Source organism: Equus asinus, chromosome 21 (genome assembly GCF_041296235.1).
Source record: "Equus asinus isolate D_3611 breed Donkey chromosome 21, EquAss-T2T_v2, whole genome shotgun sequence".
In the NCBI taxonomy this organism is placed as follows: Eukaryota; Metazoa; Chordata; class Mammalia; order Perissodactyla; family Equidae; genus Equus; species Equus asinus.
In genome coordinates, this window is record NC_091810.1 from 30,743,096 (window position 1) to 30,764,862 (window position 21,767).

Below are 21,767 nucleotides of genomic sequence, written 5' to 3' on the forward strand. Positions count from 1 at the left end.
TTGAGTTCCTATATTTCTGAGACACTCAGGAGAGAATATTGTGAGCAGCTTCTGAGCTTCAACTAAAATTTGAGTAACATTTGAATTGGCAGAAAAGAAGGTTGCAGAAATTCATTTTATTATGTGGTTTGGTTGTAGATGAACAGCACTAAAGAGAAACTTAAAACTCTGCTCTTAGTAACTGGGCAAACACAATGGCCAGTTAGAATCCACTTCAGGTAGTTTGTGACTTATAAGCGAGGAATAATGCAGCAACAGTTGACTAGAGAAGGTTCGAGTAAATAAATACATAAATTGTGTCTGTGAGTGTTACATGTTAAAAATATGAATTTCATGACGAGGAGTTGTAATCATTAAATAGCTATTAATGTCCAGGTTTTACAAATTCTACTAGTGCTTGTAAATACTGGGTTCTTTACTTTTAGTGCCTTTTAAACAGCTGTTTTTAACTGCTGTATTTTTGGGTTCATATGTATACTCTAGTAGAAGAAGCTATCTACATATAAAACTAGAGAAAGCTATCTTGTGATACACTGATTTTATATATCTTTGTAGATAATATTTCATGTGAGGCTAGGAGTAAAGTTGTGTTGGTGGTGAGCTGTAGATCTCTTGGGGCAGGAATGTAGCTTTATGTATACCTGCCTGGATAGATTTGGGGATCGTCTTAACTCCCTAAGCTAAATTTGTTTTTGTTTGGTGAAAGGCTTCTTTTCTTGGAAGCAGCGTGATATTTCTGGACATTCGTTTTAGTCATTTCAGAGTGTGCAGTACTTTCTTGCCTCTTCATACATGGCATTCTGCATTCAGCTTTCTTTTCTTTCGTTTAAAAAAAGAAAACTCAGGTAGCTCTTAGCTAAACAGTCCTCTGCAGATTGTGGGGACCTGAATTATCTGCAGAGCTAAACTGGGCCTCTCCTTTAGCATTGGAGGCATAATCTTCTCTGAGTCCCTCTTCCAACCTGGCAGTTGTTGAAGAGAAATTAATTTAGAATGAGAAAAATGAATATCGAGCACATGGTTTGTGCCTCGTTTTCAAATCCGGTTAAAAGCAGCTAATCAATGAAGATGCAGGCTAAATGTTATGGCGCACTTTTATAGAATACTTTGGGATCATGTTTTAATTTTTAAGCTTTATCGTGCCCTTAAATCTGAAACATCATTGTTCAAATAACTGAGAACAAGGTAAATCAACAACATCAAAAAGGTCGGCTTCTGTGATTTCTCAAGGGCTTGTTATTTTGTACTTCCCAATTCTATTTGATGTCTTGACAAAACAAGATGACACAGGGGAGAATGCATTAAATTTTGATTTTTTTCATCTAACCTGTTACAGTTGTGGCAGCTTAATTTCGGTTACTTTTTCCTGAAGATGGCTTTTTGTACAATTACTCTAATTGTCACACCACCTCATGAGGCGGGTCCTCACGGGTTTCCCACTTGCCTTGATTTTTACTAGGCGTTTTTGAACCTATTTTGACCTTTAACACGTAGGGAGCTTTTGGTTGGGCTTTGTCTTCATTAGAAATAAATCAGTGAATGGTGAGATTGTCAAAGAAGCAACTGATGTTTTCTCATTAGAATCTGATTTGCACCCCTTCGCTTAACTGTGATGTCTAAGGTGAAGGTGTTGGAAATAGGCCTGAGAAACTGCACAATTTGAGAGACTTATGTTGTACATGATTCTAAAAAAAGGCGATTGCACCCTAAATAAGGCCTTATAAAACTTTGGAGTGACCTGCTTTTGGCCGACCTGCGTGTTTAAATCCAGGTATAGCCCTCCCCCCTCCATCTCAAAAATATGGAAAAAAATACATATCTGCACTTAAGCTCCCTATAATTTTTACTGTGCTGGTTAAAGCATGAAGAAAGCGGAGCTGTAAATTTGATTCTGAGTCTTAGAAAATATTTTATTGACAGAAGAGAAACGTTTTCTTTTTCTTTATTGAACAGTATCTGTTGATCTACAACTGTGTCTGCAAGTTCTCTTTCCTTATTCTAATCATGTATGTGTCTCAAATAGGACTGATACAGTTGCTATGTCTCTTTCACCATTTTTGAATAATGCTTCAATTTAAGAGAACTTATTTAGCCAAGGCCTCTTCCTTTTCTCTTCAAGAGCTAAAGATCTGTCGATAGAATCTTTTCTGAGGTCCCTTCTTGGAATAGTTCCCCCTCCTCCTATTTGCAGCACTTAAAAACAATTTTTGTTGTTGTTAATATAAAATGTCATAGCAGGTTTGATTCATGTGCATTAAATTGTTTTGCATCCCTCCTACAGGAGAAAGAGATTGAGGGAGGCATTTTTCTTGATTTGAATAATAATAATAATAGTTGCTAGGTTGAAAAGATCAGTGCTTATTGGATGATTATTTTCATGTGTAGCTTCCATTGTTTCCTGTATTTAACAATCGCTAATGGGAGAAGCGATTTAATTTATGTAAACTTTACATTTTTATGCAAATGAAGCTGATATTTATTAGAGCTAAAACAATTATGCTGGCACTTAGTGGAGTAACCTTGTCTGCATGGGAGATGTTAGAGGAGAGCAGTTGAGTTGCTGTGAACAAGTAGGAATTTAGGCCACTTTTTAAAATTTAAAGACAAAAGAAGAGCTCAGAGAGCTTTGCTAGAGATTGCTTATTAGGGTTGATAACCTGAAATAACTCCTGATTGGCAGGCAAGTGTTGGCCATACAATTCTTCCTGAAAGAAAGATAGCCTTTCTTGATAGAATGTAATAAACAAAATGATAAAAAATGAAATGCTAATTGCATTTTAAAGAGGTCTTTCTTTTTCAAAAATTTTAATAGGTGGTTGTATTGTTACTGAGAGAACAGTTATGCTAATGACTGACTACTTAGATGATTTTGCATTAATATAATAACCATTACCTGCCTTAATGCTTTGTACAGTATTGTGGCAAAATAGCTAAGTCTAAAAGAGTTATACAAAAAGCAGAATTCCATAATAAAGCAGAATTATACTTCTAACATGAATAGTAGGCATTTTTTTTTTATTTTTTGTAGACTGAAATATTATGTCAGAAATGTATTTTCTTTCCTCTGTGATACAGCTACCTTGCATGGTATCTGTGTGGGTTTTTTTTTTTTTTTTCCTTCTTTCTAAATACCATGGGGAATAGATAGAAGGTTCCTAACTTTTCTGTTTGCCGAAAGATCAGTTGTGTCCATTGGCTTATTAATTATGAAAACTGTTGCCTTTCACAGGGGGCAGTGGTAGTAGTGTTTATTTTCTTTTACTTTCTATATGGTCATATAAAATTTGGCATCACTGTTTTTCCTTTCTTTTTGTTTTTTTTTATGAATCCATTTTCTTTGCTTTTGTTTTGGTGTTCTGGAGCCTTCTAATTTAATTTGTTTTGCTTTTATTTGATGAACCAGGTAACTCTGCCTAACCTGGTCAGTTATCATCCAGACACAGCCTGAAGTCTAAAAGGGACTTGAGGTTCTTGGGACGTACACATGGTGAATAACCAGAGATTAAAAACGGTTTCTAAATTATTAATCCAGATGATTGGAAATAAAACAGTGTTTTAAAATTTTCTATCTTCTCACTTTTATTACTTGAACACATAGCAATATGAGAAGATGCTGATGTACAGACTTTATGTGTATTTATACTAGGCAGAATTGTAGTTAACGGGAGGTAAGGTAAACTAAAGTGAAAAAAATGATAATGTGTTATTTTCAGTATTTATATTGTGTCATCTCCCCTCCCACCCAATTCCTCCAATTGTCTCCTAGATTAGAAATAAGTATTGTTTCTATGGGTGTTTTTATTTGTTTGTTTGCTTTTTAGATTTTTTTCCCCCTTCCCATCGCCTACCCTTGCCCATTAGGAATAAAAGAAAATAATGAGGCATATTATTTTAATACTCTTCTAGCATTCAGATGATATAAAGTCATTTTGAAGTAAAAGAAAACTAGATCAGGCAGAATTTACACGGCAGCGTAAGGGCCTTTAACAGCACTTGTTAGTGCTAACGACATTTTCCCAGTTGCTGGTATTAAGGTAGCAGCAGGCCTGTACTAGCAGCGTTCCGATGGCCCAAGCACAGCTGTATTTCTGCCATTCCCCTGGGTTTGTGTGCACCTGGGATCAGCCACACCCAATTGGTATCAGTCAACAAGGTATCATGCGATGTGTGTTTTTTTTTAATTCACGATTTCCTCTTGAAACTCAGCGAAAGAGTGTTAACTGTGTGTGTGTTTTTTTAAATTCAGTTTTGTATGCTCGCATTCTTTAAATGTCTGCCAGAAGTTTAATTTGAATTTCTGATCCCTGAAGGCAGCTAGACAGAATCATTCTAGTTCTTCATAAATTGCCTTCTATGATTCATTGTTAACTCATAAAACATACTCATTTCTATATACTCAAACAGAGAGGGTAGTTACAGTATCGGGGATATAATTTTTTTTTGTATTATATTGAAATTGTCATTTGAGAGAGAAATCAAAAATTAGCTTGAACTCTGCAGTTAAGGCATGAGCCCTGTAGCACACAAAACGTCAGAAATTAATGTTTTTATCTCAGGGAGGTTAAGGCAGATGGTGTAGAATCGGGGGGGGGGGGGGGGAGTTTAGTTTTGACTGAATACTCCCAAAGAGGGGGCCCATAAATATTAGAGCGCTGTAGTTAAAAACTCACATGACTGTTTTAAATACTATTGATTTAAACCACTGGCTACATTTTATGAATCAAAGTGTAATTTCTAAGCTTTGGCCATATTTCTCAATGCTAAAGCTCTCTCTCTTGTGTGCCTTTAGCCGCTTTCCAGACATTCAACACAGGATTAAATGATAGTAGTTACAGTGATCAATAGGTTAAGACCGGTACAGTCACTCTTGCCGCTAATGACCTCAGTAGTAATGGGCAATAAAGTGTGGGCTATAATAGCCTCTCACTGGTACTGCCTGCCCTTTGATTCTAGTATTAGTAGGGACTAGCTACATGAAAAAGTTGGATGTTGGGAGTTAAGGGAGTGGATATGTAGGCTATAATTCTTAACTATTTAAAGCCTTAACCTGTGCTCAGATTTTTTTTTTTTTCTTTTTTTCCTTTTCTACCCCATGATGGTTTCTGGTTCATTCGGATATGTTTGTTAAAGCTTCCCATAATCTATTTTCATGACATGTTGGAGCCAAAACTTTGGGGAAATCTCGGTTTTATTTCATTTATAAATTAAGCCCGAGCCCACTTTGGAGGCTCAGAGCTAACTGGTGTGAAAATGTGGTTTCAGATAGTAAAAGCAAAGTTAAGGCCGTCAGGATATAATAGCCTACTTCTGATTATTCAGCGACCGATCACCAGGCTGAAGGATTACTCAGGCTTCTTGCTTTTTTCCCTCCTTTGGCTGTGCCTGCTGCTTTAAGCATTTTATTACTCATCAGCACCTCCATCAAAATGTCCAAAGGGAAAAAAGAAGGGGAGACTCAAGTTCATTTTACTTTTCTGTAACATTACTACAAAAATTGAATAAATAACTGTGGGAAAAGGAGACTTGAACTATTTGCTGTGTGTAAGGGTTTAAACATTAACCGTATGTGTCAGTCCTTTTTTAACTTCTTCAGTCGATTTTATTGAAGTATAATTTACATATAATAAAATGTACTCGTTTTAAGTGTACGGTTGGAAGAATTTTGGCCAGTGTCTGCATCTGTGTGACCACCACCCCAATCGAGAGATGGCATTTCCATCACCTCCAAAAGTTTTTTTTTGTGTCCCTTTCTAGCAGAGGCTTTCCAGCGTTCTTTTAAAAATTATGACCAAGAGATTGTTTCTATGATGATTTCTGTTACAACACTGTTAATTTTGTGTTCATCACCAGTTTAGATCTTACACCACCCTATTCCTGTCTGTTTTCCTGTTCATCACCATCAGAAATTTGGCTCAAGAATATTTATATTGTACATCATCCAAGAAACGCAGAGGAAAAAAGAAACCTTAAACATGGTTCTTTTGTTTGCTTGATCAAACCTCCCTGTATGATGATGCAACTCTCAAGGAAAAGTAAACTTCTATTGTGATGTGTTGGCCTTAGCAGCTCAAAGGATAGTGATTGGCACCCAATACATATTGAAAAATTCAGAAAGTTTCTTCTGTATGAAAGCAAAGCAGACTAATTGGAATTAATTTATAGATGGTTAGATATTTTGATAATGTCTTCGTGGTGTTTGCCCTAGATTGAATGCAAGTTCACTGTTCTAATCATTGGTGGTATTTCATGCTAGGAAGTATCTTTTTAAAAGGATAATTTATCCATTCATATACATCTGTCCCTTATTGCATATAAAAATATTCAGACATGCCCATCTGTTTTAAATTACAGTGTATCTACATCTACACTTAAAAGGCCACTGCAATAGGAAAAATTCGTTGATGACCTTCCAGAGTTGGGTTAATGAAATTTTTCGAATGTTCTAGCTAGTGTTTTCCAAACAATGTGAAACTTGTGCATAAACATCCCCACACAGAAAACGTGCCCACAACAACAGTGGAGGATGTTCACTGTACATGAATCTGACCTTCAGGAACCATTTTTAGTTCATCAAAATTAGTGATGCTGAGAAATCGGGACATCAGTGCATAATGACTGTGAAATTAGGAATGAGAGCTCGCTATGCAAATGACAGGACAAATCATGTGAAAAAGTCAAGATAAACTGCATATTAAGACATTATGTTACATAAAATTAATACTGCATTTCTCCCTTTTGCTTACTGCTCCCCTGAAAGATTTTTTAATTCTTTTATCTTCTGATCAGCTATTGTCTGCCGGATTTTTTTTTTAAGTGGCACACAGGCAAAGTGCAAAACATGTTATTACCTTTTATTGTAATACATGAGATGACAGCAGATCCTTTTTAACAAAGCATATCCTTTACTGCTTCTAGCTTCTTGCTGTCACATGTTTGATTAGAAACCAAAGAAAAGTAAGATGCTTAAATATTACTGTTAGAAGACACAGGTTTTGTCTTTTCTTTCATTGTTTTTTTTCTTTCCTGATCTTTTTATTTGGGGGGTTTTTCATGAAATAGTCTTCTTGTGTTACGGGGACTGACAAAATGGTTCTCATGTAGTCTGCAAATTAAACACAAGTGCAGTGATTATTTTGAATAGCTAAATTACATTCTAGAAAGCTTGCAGAATTCATAGCATTGTCATTAGGTATCCGCTTGAATACAATTTGTGTAACCTTGGCCAAGACAGCCTGTCATTTTAATGTCAGTGTTTTATCTGAACAAGACATCATCCTTTCAGATACAGTGTGCAGGTTCCTTGCAGAGATGCCCGTGCAGAAATGTGTTAACAGTTGCAAATATGAAATGCTATCAAGTTCATCACTGTAGCTGTTTGTCACTGAAATGTCATGGAAAGCGGCTTTTAATGGTATCGCACATAATATGAAAGAATTGAGACATCTGTATGCTGGGTGAATAAGGAAGGGTAAAAGGCATCATAGAAAGGGTCTATGTTCAAGTTCGGAAGGTGCGCCCAAAGTTCAGTTATCCACAAGACTGAGCATTCATTGATTATTCTCAAAATCACTGTCCACAGAGGAAGTGGATCATATTAGCTCCAGCCGCAAAGGTACTGGTTCCCATTTGCCTTCTTCCCTAAAACAGAATTCAAGTTTGTGTTAACTTCCTACAGCTCGCTGCGAGTGAAGACTCATTCTTAATAAGAAATTGAGATCTTCTAACCTAACTCCAGAGAGCATTTATTAAGCCTTCGCTCCTTGTCTGCTTTTAAGACTGCCTGGAACACCTGTCAGGGCTGCAAAGGTTTTCTTTTATTTTTCTTTATTTAAAATAAACTCCATAATAGATTAAATAGGATTTGTTGCCGCATCCCCTCTGGATCAATACGTGGTGCGTGGGAAACTGGTCAATCCTTGAAGCAGGCTGATGACGTTCTGCCACTGAACCTGGAAGGCTGAGTGCTGCGTGCATGCGATTTCCTGGCTTCCTATTTATCCTTGATTAACGTTCTAGGTTCCCGTGTCAGTGGCTATGATGACACCTCAAGTTATCACTCCCCAGCAAATGCAGCAGATCCTCCAGCAACAAGTGCTGAGCCCTCAGCAGCTCCAGGTTCTCCTCCAGCAGCAGCAGGCCCTCATGCTTCAACAGGTAATTGTCCTTCCTCCTCCTCCAGCATCCCACACAACCCAGGGCCCATCGCTCCATTCAGAATTCCCCTCACCTGAGCAGCTCCTGTTCCTGTTGAAGAGTAAGCAGAGCAGGATGGGTGGGGCTGGGCACAGATTGGTCCAGAATAATCAGCTGTATTTGCATCCCTGAAAGAGAAGGACCCTGCCAAAGCAATTCAGGTTTGGGCCTGGAGAGTACCCGATGGACTGAGATTAGGGCTGTAATTGGACTTGGTAGAAATAAGATCTTTTAGGCTTATGTGGCTTTACACTCTTTTATTTGGTAAGCCCAGAGGCTTCTAAATGGTGTGAATCAAAGCAAAACGGGGAGCATGTTGGGAGCCGGTTTAAATGTGACAGCTCTTGAAGTCCCCATTTCAACTCAGAAGCTTACAGAATTTTCCTTTTAAACATAAAGAAGCATTTTGGAGTTGGTTAATTGTGAGCTGCCAAGTTGATTTTTCTTCTTTCCTGTATGCTGATGCTGAAATGAACTTCTGGCTGCCGTTGTGCTTGGGGACCTAATATTCGGGCTTCATGGACTCCTGAACCAAATAGATGAGATTTGGTACTATAGTGACAGGAGTCGCTGGGCTGAGGTGGTGGGGCCGGGATGCAGAGGAACTGCCCACGCTCTTGATGCATACACCGAACAGCCTTCCACACTGCCCAACCCGACCATTTAGAAAGCACGCGCACATTTCGCTGTAGAGATTCACCAGACTCTCTCAGCAAGGGCGTTTTAGCTTTGTTGTACAATCAAAGGTCATTCCTTGCCTTATTTTAATTAGTTTGTGTAGAAAATGGTATGTTTTTCATCAGTTCATTTTGGAGATTACTTTTCAAACAATAATGCCAAGAATAGTCAGTGTGCGCTGAAATTTATTGTCAAGTTTCAAACTAAAGGTCAGGCCATTACAGATAAAAGGATGCTATTTTTCAAATCACAGTTTGTGTATGGCACCGAAAGGGACAGTGGATTGGCGCTACCCTCTGTTACTTACCGTCCTCTCTTTCCTTTGTAGCAGCAGCTTCAAGAGTTCTATAAAAAACAACAGGAACAGTTGCAGCTTCAACTTTTACAACAACAACATGCTGGAAAACAGCCTAAAGAGGTACCGACAATACATATTTTACTTTCAAACCACAGATCCCAGAGGACTATCTAGTGGCTATTAAACTGTCATTCATCTTTTAAATGATTGCACAACTGAGCTGACTCTATCGGTTCTCAGCTTTCAGACCAAGAGTTATTGTCCTGTTTTCTCTCAGATTTTTCTGGGTTCCATTTGCTTGCCACCACATATTTTATAGCGCCACTTCAGGTGTCCCTGTGTCAGTACTGGGAACAGGGATCGTGGGCAGGTCCTTCAGGGCGACTTTTGCAAACTGGTACAACTGAGGGCAACAGGTACCCCGGGGAAGCCGAGGGCTTTCAGTAAAATTCTACTTGGACACACACTTGAGGTTTTTTTTCCCAGCTCAGAGAGCTTGGGTGTGTGGTGATGGCCTTTTCCTTTGGAAGAATAATCTCTTGGGAGGTTGGACAAACAAACAAACAAGTTAGAACAAGATTAAACACCCCTATCTGTGTTTCACTTCTTCCTGCAAGTTGTCCATATCGTAATTGTGAAAGGCATGTATGAGAGGGCACGAGTTAAAGGTAGAGACGACTCCAGCTTGCGTTATTTGTGTTTTCCTGACAAAAAATGGCATATTACAGTAGCTTCTGTGTGCACAATACTTTGTAAGAACACTAATTAGTGCATATGCCACACCAGTCGGTTAGGTGACAAGATTGGCTCCATCAATGGTAAGGCCTTCACAAGGAGAGTTTCCCTCTCGCCTTCTAGACATTTCCATGTGGGTAAGGCCCAGTCTCTTGGGGGGCTATCTATGGGCTTGTATGCATCATCATGACATCCTTCTACCCATTCCAGAGTTATCCCTCGTAACTCACCTGCTCATATTTTTACTATGGACTGAATTCTTTTCATTTAACTTCTCCTTGGACTGACACAATATATAATTTAATAAACAGCTCACAGTTCAATTTAAGGGCTTCTTCGCTGGCCCCAAGCAGGTGGCCACTTTCATTTAGTTTGGAAGGAGTCTTAGCAGGTGACTCTCCACTTCCTTGTCCCTCCCGTGAGTGTGGATGCCGAGCAGCGCCAATTCGCCGTGCTGGGAATGACCCAGTCATTCTCCCTTCGCTGGCTCCTCCCTCTACACAAATTGGGTACATTTTCTATGCCCTGCCAAGTTTTCACCCTGGAGTCCTGTTTAGCAGCCTGGATGTAAACCCCTGCGGAGTAGAGGCATTTTTGGGGTGAAGGGGAGGAGGAGTTTTAATGAAAATGCTGACACAACCTTAAGTACAGTGGCGCGCTACTGGGTGCTGCTATAATAAAAAAGGGAACAGATTAAAAAGTGTCTAAAATGTAAATCTAAAGGACTAACAGTAATTAAAATGGAAATGGCACAGGGAGGGAAGGCATGTAATTGTGAGATATCACTGTGCAGAAGGCTCTCAGCTTTGTTTTGCTGGCTGTTTTTCTAATTCAGTAGGGCTTACTCATCAGTGGCAGTTCAATGCGCGTTAATGACTCTGGGATTGCAGGCATCACTCTGGACAAAGAAATGATTATTGTGCGGTCAAAAGAAGTTCAAAGACAAGAAGGGAATTTCAGTTTTTTCCTTAGAGATCCACATTCAAGAGCATATAAATTAAGCCAAATGTTAAAAACCACAGTCTGAAAGCTGACTTCAAAGTCACAACTCTCTAATTAATGAACTGCGAGCTTCAGTTTGGACAAGTTGTGGTTTGATGCGCCCATAAATCAACATGACAGGCCTGTTTCACAGTCTCAGACAGTGCTTGTCATTCAGTCACATCAGATGTAAACACAGCAGAAAAAAGAAGGGATATGAAGGAGGTGCAATTGATCAACAGAATTGGTAAAAACCCACTTTTGAAGCACATTATGCATGATCACAGGAAATGGTTACAGCCTCAAGAGGTTTCCCCTTCTGCTGTTGCTTTTTTGAATCAGATTTCTAACAGCCTTCAAAAGGGAGAATAAGAATTATGGAGTTTCTCCCCTGTGGCTCGCAGGCAATAACCCCCTGTTGTTATTTTGTGCTTCTTCCTTTTCAAAGGCATCAAAATTTAGTTTTTTAAAGATCTTTAACTCTATATTTGAAGACAAACAAAAAAGGGCTGCCACTGTCATTCTTATCAGTTACCAGGGATTGTGTTTTTCCTTTCTGTTGCCACTTCTTATTAACCTCTTATTTGGTCTGTTAGACATAGTTTGGAATGCACGTCTGCATGCTGGGAGAACATGAAAGTTCACATGAGCTCAGAGGGCAGATAAAGAAATGAGAAGGGGAAAGTTACACAGCAGAAGGAAGGATAAAAGTTAACTCTCCCAAATTGCTGCTGTCAGAAAGGGGGCATCTCGGCACACAAAGATGATGGTGGTGTCTGAGTTTGGGAAGGGAGCGGGGAGAAAAAGGGAATACTCTGTGTCTGCACAAGGAAAAGGTGAGGCGTTGTAGGAGCATTTTAGCATCTCCGGGACACTAGGCTTGCTGTGGTCACGCTTTGTCATCTATTTTGAAGGCAAAGGTGATACAGGAGAGTATGCTGCCTTAACGTCGTGAAGGGTAGGCAGACCTGCAGGCAGGTCTCCTTACATTCCACTGTATGTTCACGGTGCCAGTGGATTTGGCCAAGACCTCTTGTGACAGGGATTAAGAGCACCTTATTCTCTTGAGGTAAGGGGGTAGGCTCCTGAAATTATCATGCAGGTGGTGGTCCTTTTGTGCTACAATGAAATAGAGTCGCATGGTAGCAATTTCACAATGCGGACTGGTGGTTATGATTTTAACAAGGTTTGAACTTGGATGTTGACAGATGGAGCAAGTATATTAATTTACTGAATCCCCAGTCATTAGTGGCTCATAATTTCGAATCATCAGCTCCCTTCCTTTTTCCCTTTTTTGATTACCTCTGCAGCAAGACCCTAGATCCTTAGCCAGAACAATGTACCCTGACTCTGTTTTTTCTAAAGTTGCCTCGAGATGTTTCCTTAGGAAAGTTAGGCTCCAGGTTGAGTTTAGACCTGAGACCTTCCTTAGCAGATAGATCTCCTGTAGCCCAAACAGCTCTTTAAGTGACTGCTCATTAATATTTGACAGAACCGGTGTGGAAAATAGAAGGCAGAATTAATTTTAAGTCAAGCTACAAAAAAAAGACCCCATCCTGTGTGGGTGAGGTAGGCTAAGTTGATTGTTTTAAAAGGGCCGTTTGTCCCGGCAGTTATGACAGTTTATGTTAGGCAGTAGGGAGGAGCTGGAGAAAGGAAAACAGACCTTTGACTGCAGCTCTAGGGAGGGGATCCGAAATGTGAGGTTTATCAGGGCATTTTAGCATTTTAACACTGACTACTGACCTGTCGAGAGGACTGCTCCGAGACCTTTTTTGTATGCATTCAATTGTGAGAAGTAAACAAACCAGCTCGTATCCTGTGTTTGGTAACTGGGTGGGGAGCACCGTTTGGCAACCAGTGTTGCTTTTAAATTCTTTCTTTGGACAATGGGCCTTGTATACTGTTATATCCTGGCTTTTCAAACGTGGACAGCTTTCATGAGCTGTTAGGGATGGCCATGGAGACAACAGAAAAGACATCAGTCATTTTATATAAATACAAACTTTTTAAACATTTCATTTACAGTCAGACAGGAAACACCCTCCCCAAAGTCCGGCACTCCCCCATTATTTTCTCCTTCAAGAAGAGCTAATCCCTCAATCTTTTATTCTATCAGTGTTGTTTTTTCTCTCTCTTTTTTAAATGTCGCGAATTAATATCTGTAGAAGAAGTGAAAAAATCGTTTTGACATGAATATAACTATCATTGGGTTTTACATTAATGTGATAACTTGGGAAGGGGTGAAAACAATTGGATCATTTTATGCATGCTGTTCTTAAAATGAAAACAGTGGCTTTTCATTTCGATTTATTTAAATTTTTGTTGTCAGTGATAGAGAACTTGTTTTTCGGAGTGAAATTCAATTAACTTTCTCAGTGGCGTGGTAGTAAGTCTGAAATTGGTTGCTAATATGAGAATGATGGTTTTTACTGTAAAATAAACTACATGGAGACCGAAAGGAAACCACCATTTTTCTCTTCCTTTGAACTTCGCATCGGAAGGTCTTGAGAGGCGCGTACCATCTTACGGATGTATCAGATCAAGGTCATGTCTTAGGCTCAGTGACTGCAGTTGTTTGTAAAGGATAGTGATTGGAACCTCCGAAAGGGGTGGGTAGTCCTTTCAGCTGTGAAAGTCTCTCTGATGTTTTCAATAATACTCAGAATTAGGAAAACGGATCTTGTTCTTTTCTGAAAGAATCTTTTTTTTTTGGCTACAAAGAACCCTTTGCAAAGAAGGGTTAATTTTCCTTTCGTAATTGTTAGCCATAATGTGGCTAAGACCTCCACCTCGATTTGATTCCTAGCAGATTAAGGATATTAGATAATTTCCTTCTATTTATTGTACTACTGCACTGTATTATCTTTCTATCACTCAGATAATTACTGAGGAAATCTACATTAATTTTTTTGGCTGGAGCAAGGCCTGCTAAACACAGGAATGATGTATTGATGTTTTACACAACAAAAGTTTTCCTCCTGTCATTGTCCAATCAACAAAAAGATATTTATCATATCGTAAAGCCCCTTCTTTTCAAGAACAAAGCGGGTGGGGAAGCGGGACAAGCAGGCAGACCTAGGGGTTTCTGAAACTAAAGCCAAGTTAAGGCATCTGAAGCTTAAAGTGTCCTTCACATTAAACACTCACAGTCGAGTACGATGTTGTTTGCTAAATTATGAATGTGTGTAATTAAAATCTAGTGGCTGTTTCTATGAAAGATTTACAATGTTATTTCATCGTTTGTCATGGCTAATTAACAATATTAGATGAAGTTTTTCTTCTTCAAAGGTCTGATTTTTTCTCATTTATTTATGTCAGAAGTGATAAACACAGTAGTTAAAAGCTCCTCCCGGCCGGTGCAGGGGTGCAGGCGGGAGGAAGGCAGCTTGTTCTTTCACACCTCAAAGGTTCAGGGTTCAAGTCCCTCCGGACCAGAGTGGTGCAGTCTTCTTTCTAGTGTGAATAATTAAAAATTCGAAGTCTAGAAGTTCACATCTTGACGACAGAAACTCAGGCCTTTGAAACTGTAGGAAGAGCTGACTTGATTGACAAATTGTTTTTCTAAGGGAGCAGGCGGCAGAAAGGTAATATGTCCACCCCTCACTTCTCTTCAGAGGTGATGTCTTCTGTCCTTTTGAAGCCAGTCTTGACACCGAGCCCTCCACTAAACTCTAGTGACCGTTCCCAGTATTTGACGATGCCCGCATGTTTTGAATCATCCATACTTTTAACCTTCCTTGGGAAGCGGCCATCTCATTTTTTTTTCTTCCTGATTTCTTACAGCAACAGCAGGTGGCTACCCAGCAGTTGGCTTTTCAACAGCAGCTTTTACAGATGCAACAGTTACAGCAGCAGCACCTCCTGTCTTTGCAGCGCCAAGGCCTTCTAACAATTCAGCCGGGGCAGCCTGCCCTTCCCCTCCAACCCCTTGCTCAAGGTAAGCGTTGATTATACAGAAGGCGTCACTCTGTTACGTCTTGGGGGCAGAGGTGGTGGGGTGTCTCGTGATATATTCCAGCTCATTATTAAGGAAATTGTCCATCTAACACATGCATATGCAAACTTAGAAGAAAAGCTGGCTAGGGTAGTAATGATGGACCTTTGTAGAAGCTGAAGTGCTTGTTGATGCCAAAATGAAGACATGGGGTGGTCTCTGAAGGCTTAGCAATGGCACTGATCCCATGGTTGCATATTCTTAGAGTAAGAGAAAGAAAGACCACTTTGACTTGTTGAGCATTTTAATCAGATCTTCTAGTGTTTTCTGTTTGGAATCACAAATGAATTTTCTTGAAGGCTTTTGTTAGTCATTTTAAGCTGCATTTTATATCACGTAACTTGTTCTGTTTTAAATCTTAATAATGCTTTATAATGCCACTTTTTAATATCTAAGGATAGATTCAGGTTTATTTTTCTGTGAACGGTTAAGATTCATCTCTTTCTGTTATAAAAATCAAAGTTGTTTTTTGTTGAGTTTTCTCCCTTTTTTCTTTCTGCTTTGCTTTTGTCTAACTTGATTTTTGAGGAGGGCAGTTCTACACTCATCAGAACAGGTAGCATTTCTATCTCTAGCTTTTCTTCAAAAACTGGAGTTCCTTGAAAAGTAACAGGATTTCATGGCGTTAAAAATTTCTTTTGAAAAGGCATCGACATGTTGTTCCTGTGGGTGTTGGGCATGAGAAACAAATGAGCAGCCTAGCTGTTTTTAGGACATCCTCTTGGTTTAAACAGCTCTGACTTTCACATGTGTAATGTGAATGCAAATGGATTATTCAGAACCAGAAAGAAGGGAAGGAAGGAAGGAAAGAAGAAAGTGTCTGCTGTGTTTTGAAATATAATTTCCCGTCCCATACGTGGTGTAGCAGATTTCAGTTGCCCCAGTCCTTTCAGTTCTGGTGGGTTTGGGTGTATGTATGCTCATGCCTTAAAGGCTGGTAGCTAAAGCCTTTGGTGTCTTGGGTTCGGTTGCCTTCTGAAGAGGGTTGACAATGGGGAACCTCCTTGACCCTTCATGGGTGGAAGGCATGGCCATGTGTTCAGTCACTCTTGGTGTCAAGTGGAGCCACTGAGGCATGTCTGCATTTGAATCTTTTCTCTTCAGTCAGCCACACCCAATTTCTGTCCGTCCTTTATTTTTTTTTTCATTTTTGTTTATGTTTTTAATGTTGAAACCAGAGCTTTTTCCTTTAACTTCCCCCTTGCCCCTCCTCCCCTTTCTGCCATTACTGCTCAGCTGCTTGATACATAATCAGCATTTCTATCACTGTCAAAATAGAAGATTTGGTAACTGAGCAATACAGGGGGAAAAGAAACGATGCATCGGCTAATGCATTTTTGTGCTTGCAAAATGTTAGAACGTGCATTAATTACACCTTCAGGTTTATTGTTGGAAACCTTGCAGGCTGTTCTGACACACCCACTGGACTCAGGCTTCAACCTCTCTGCTCTTTTCCCACCGCTCCTATACTATTAAGTTTGCTCACTAAGGTTCATTGTTAGACTACATCAGTTAAGCTGTCCAAAAGAGGGCAATTGGGCAGTGACAAGACAAGCTCATGTGTAATGTGAAAGAAATGAATGTGGTGATGCATGAAGTGTAATCTCTGCGGTAACATATCAGAGACACCGGTAGGTAATTCTCTAGTCATGGCATTGATTGATATGCTTAGCAGTCTGCTGTAACTATTAGCCTCTGCAACATTAGGAAGAAGGGTATTTAAAATCTGAGGGGTGCCTTTATGTATGCCCAAGATGCATAAACGTAAATATAAATAGTTCCGGTGTGAGATTCTTGCAGTGAAGTGTCGTTGCCATTTTTCGTGGAATCAGGAGGTTGGTTTTGTCTCCCCTACCCCCTCGCCCAAAGTGGCTTGAGAATTCAGTCATGTTGGACTACAGCACAATTTTTTTTTATCAGAGAGATGATGGCTTAAAACTGATGTCATTATGAGGTTTAAATCAACTTTCTGCTTGCTTGAACATGGTCACCTGGGTATGGATGTACAAGGACAGAAAAAGGTTGATCAACTCTGTTTGTCTTTGAGCCAGAGATACCTGGAGTTGTGAAATTGAGTTCTATGAACAGTAATCTGTCAACTGTCCCCACAACATACATTTTTTAAACCTGTGTCTGCATTTTCTTTTATAATGAAGGGGCCAGTTGTCCTGGAAAAAGAAATGTAGCAAGGCACAGGGGTTGCATGTTAAAAATGCTGGTGAGCCCACTTCATGGTAGTCATCAAGATTCTTTTACATACCTGCTCATGGCCTTGGTTAAGTTACCTTAAACACGTGCATAAAGATCCAAGAATAGGAATAGGTAAAGAGTAATATTTTGAAGACTTTTTTTTTCCCTGAAGCTTTTATGTTAGGAAATGGATATTTTTGTTGTTTTTAAGATTATTGTAGGGCCTTCTGTCTGATTTACATAATTAGCAGATCTGTTTTTCACTGTGGTCTCTTTAATCACCAGATCCTCCCTAGCACCAGTAATTCCATATAGAAGTATACTTTCAATATCATTCTGATCTCCTATTTTTTTTTTTAAGATTGGCACCTGGCTAACAACTGTTGCCAATCTTTTCTTTTTTTTCTGCTTTATCTCCCCAAACCCCCCCTGTACACAGTTGTACATCTTAGTTGCACGTCCTTCTAGCTGTGGGATGTGGGACGCCACCTCAACGTGGCCTGATGAGCGGTGCCATGTCCGCGCCCAGGATGTGAACCCTGGGCCGCTGCAGCGGAGCGCGCGAACTTAACGACTTGGCCACAGAGCCAGCCCTGACCTCCTAATTTTTAAATGTAAACTATAGATAGGAGAAAATTACATGCTTGAGTATGTACCTGTTCATGGATCTGTTTACCTTGGTACTTTTAGTCCTGTCTACCATTTTGGAAGAAATGCATGCTTCCTGGAAATTTGATAACCATTTAGTGTGATGAGTGACTAGGTTCCCTTTTATCTGTCTTAATTCTGTCGTGAGATCTTGGCTGTCAAATAACATCGTCCTTTGGTAGATAGTATTCATTGGACTAACAGTTTAGCATCACTAACAAGGTGTAGCAGTGATGGAGAAGACTGACTTGACTGCCTCTCTATAAGTCTGATGAGAATGTTCTTAAATGTGATTATCACATTGTACTTTGACCCAGAAGTACGCCTGATGTCTGTCAGTGAGTTACTATTTTATTTACCATTTCTCCCTATGGATGATGAAAGTGATCTGCTAGTCCGTTGGCGTAAAAGGAGAGTAGAGTAGAGTGACGTTAGAGTCCTCTGTAGGTGTAACGAGTGTAAAAAGACATTTGTCTTTATCTTTATTTGCTGGATGAACAGCTTACTTTTAAAACAGCTTCAAAGTCCTGCTTTTCTCGCAGGGAAAGTGTTAACACAGTTGTTAGAAACTGTGTTCTTCCATCTCCCCGCCTCCCGTGCAACTGACCCAGAAATCAATTAGGTTGAGTTGAAAAATAGGCAGCTTGTTCTTTTCGTGTGTATTTACTCCCTAGAAAATAAAAATAGGTGTTGACTTGTGTGGCTTTATATCAATATGCTATCATCAACAGACAAGCCTATTCACTATTGTTTCAATTGAGTAAACAGCGGTCCGAGGGTCAGCCACATTCACAGGTAATTGTTGGGTGAGCAGACAGCAGTGGCAGGCCTGATAGCTACAAACAACATCCCACATGTCACTTCACAAGGTGTTTGAAAATAATAGCTCAGATGCAGCAAAACCGGACATGGAATTGTGTAGTGACCTTTCCCTTTGTTTAATTTGCCTCCAAGGTTTAATTTCAGGGGACAAGTAATAATTGAATATGCCTAATAACTAAATGCTCATTTGGGACAAAATCCATCAAAATGTAATTGGCATTTGATTTTTATGAAGGAAGAAGAAAACTGACTTGGCTGTCGAGGATGCTTTCTAAGAATATCTGACCACTTAATGTATCATTTGAAGCCTCCTTTATAATATATATTAATTGCAGATACTTGAGTATTTGAACATTTTCGTGGAGAACTGTTAGGAGAGACCAACTGTTTTTGTTAATGCTCCCCTCAGAAAGGCGGGGAAGGTTATTGGTCTGCTGTGCAATAATTTACTCCTCTTTGATATGCAAACGATCCACGGTGAATATAAAAAAATCCTATCAGACTCATTTCACAGTTCTTAACCACTCGGATTCTCTGGAGTCCATCGCCTCATTAGACCAGTGCTCTCCAATGCTAGCATAATTAAAATCTTTAACAGTTTAGCAAAGTAAAGATGTTTGGCTGATCACGTTGAGATGATTATCTATCCATTGTATTCTAAATGACAAAAATAAATTAAATTTAGACCTTGGCATTTTTTATTATGTGTTTCAAATGAATATAATGCACACAGCCTTCTTTTTTAATTCAGTACCTTAGGTTTGGTAAGAAACATGCCCGTTTCAGTTGCTGCTATATAGTCAGAAAATGGCAGCCTTTCTAGGATAGCTGTGTTACAGTTGATTGAAACAATGAACTGCAATCCAGACGTCCAGTTCTAATGCGGAATTTCCTTACGATGTACAGGGCTCGTGATTTCTTTTAGGTGTCTTTTCAATGGAAGCAGCTGGCGGTGTTTGTTGTTTTTGTTAGTTGCCATTTAGAGTATTTTTCTTCTGTGCATGTATATGCACCAGAATGGGCGTTGAGGTTGGGTTTGGAGATCCCGGGCTGTGGAGGCATCCTGCCAGAATAAAGGCTACGAGGTCCACAATAGTGAGATTGACACACTGATTGTAACTCTTCTTGGGGGAAAATATGGGTTGACACTTACTCCTTAAGACCCGTGTCCATTTTGACCCTCTTAAAAAACAAGAGAACTTTATTACTCCCAAGTTTATTTTACGTTTTCATTTTATTCTGCAATGGTTCATTAGCATTGCTCTAAGAAATGACAGTAATAATAGTGTTACTTGTATAAAAAGTTATACAGTTTTTCAGTAGACACATCCATCAATTAAGCATGTGGTACTAGAAACCAAAATTAATGAGGAAGATAGGTGTGTTAATGAAATAATCATAGTATAATCAATTTGACTGTTAAAAGTTGAAAAGCATTTCAGGAAGACGATATGAATTCATAATTTATGTCTAAAAGTGATTAATAAAAACTATATTTAATAACAAAGCTATTTGTCATCATTTAAGACTTAAGCACAAAAATTATTCATTTTGTGGTTCATGTTGTCATAATAGTATAGTTGAGCAAATTTATTTTGAGCCCTTCTTTGTGTCTAAAAATACAATAACATCTATCCACTTTTTTTCAAAAATCTAGAAACAACTGTTTGGATGGAGGTTTACCGTCTTTGCAAAGTAGCTGCCTTTTGAATCCTCTTCACGGGTGTCTTTTATGTGTGATGAGGGCACTTCAGCTCCACTGCTCAGGGGGAGGACATGGTTGTTACTACTGCCTTTGCCTGAGTTGGGAGGGAAAAAAAAACTGCACACACCAAAACCCCCCGAACACTAGGCTTTGTTTACTGACTCTTTGATTTAATTACTGTTTGAAGAGGGACGGAATTAGCTGTTAATTGATTTAATTATCCAATTTGTTTGTTTCAGGCATGATTCCAGCAGAACTGCAGCAGCTCTGGAAAGAAGTGACAAGTGCTCATACTGCGGAAGAAACCACAGGCAACAATCATAGCAGTTTGGACCTGACCACAACATGTGTCTCTTCCTCTGCCCCTTCCAAGACCTCCTTAATAATGAACCCACATGCCTCTACCAACGGACAGCTCTCAGTCCACACTCCCAAAAGGGAAAGGTAGGAACGAGCCGCTGAGATGGGTCCAGAAACATCTTCAACTTGGAGGGGTGGGTGGCCTCATATCACCATATCTCAGTGATCCCTAATTGGATCCATGTGACTTGAATGGGCATATAATTACTTAAGAATGTCTTCAATATGGTTTGGGTGTGAAGCATCTAATTATTTTCACCTTTCAACATGGAATTAGCACTTATGTAGATCTAACCTAAGCTTAGGAACCCAGGCCGAGTGTTTCAGTTTCTCATTGGATGGGTTGGATTTCAAGGCTTCCAGCCTTATTCTTTCTGCCAACTGCTCACTCCGTACAAGCTGATTTCCTTGGCTCTAAATGTCTTCTATCTGCCATGGGCAATTTGGAGTCACGGTTTGAGAAAAGATAGAACTTATGCTACTGTGCACTGCCCTCCTTGAAGGCAGGCCCATCTTTTTCATCATTGTGTCCCCAAAGGATATGGCCTTTTTTGTGATAAACCTTTAGTGAAGATTTGAAGGATGGAAAGATGGAAGGGATCCATGTATATACACACACAGACATGCACAGTGCACTTTTTCTTGCTCATGGGGGATATGTTGTAGCATTGTCTCAGTTGCCGTACTCCTATTTGGAAGTTAAGACTTTGTATTTTGTAATTGCCCTGAGCTTCACTTGGATGTTAGTGGAAGCTTGAGGTGGTTTTAGAGATCCAGAGTACAGCCTGCGAGTGTACTGTTCTAAGAAAATGAAGCTGTTAATCCATGTTATTGTACCTTAGCACCCAGAGCATTAATACTGCTGTTGAATGCTTTTCAAAAGTGGACTATATATAGTGCTCTTAAAATTAAAAAATTTTTTTTAGTTTACTGTTTTGTGTGTGTGTGTGTGTGTGTGTGTGAATGAGAGGAAGATTGGCCCTGAGCTAACGTCTGTTGCCAATCTTCCTCTTTTTGGTTGAGGAAGATGGTCAGCTGAGCTAACATCTGTGCCAATCTTCCTCTATTTTATGTGGGATGCTGCCACAGCATGGCTTGATGAGCGGTGATGGTTGGCGCCTGGGATCCGAACCTGTGAACCCCGGGCTGCCAGAGCAGAG

The 21,767-nt window shown here is 39.6% G+C and overlaps 1 protein-coding gene across 23 annotated transcripts in view; it reads left to right on the forward strand.

Annotated features, from left to right (window-relative positions):
- Positions 1-21,767, forward strand: part of FOXP1 (forkhead box P1) — a 575,342-nt gene that overhangs the window by 473,446 nt on the left and 80,129 nt on the right. For 16 of the 23 annotated variants that reach the window (XM_070492656.1, XM_070492655.1, XM_070492648.1 and 13 more), the window contains 4 exons: positions 8,017-8,154; positions 9,200-9,289; positions 14,672-14,825; positions 20,487-20,691. In XM_070492656.1, the coding sequence (XP_070348757.1) occupies positions 8,017-8,154; positions 9,200-9,289; positions 14,672-14,825; positions 20,487-20,691 (587 nt within the window). The remainder of the gene's footprint in view (positions 1-8,016; positions 8,155-9,199; positions 9,290-14,671; positions 14,826-20,486; positions 20,692-21,767) is intronic. The other 7 variants (XM_070492659.1, XM_070492654.1, XM_044754162.2 and 4 more) reach the window with 1 other exon arrangement.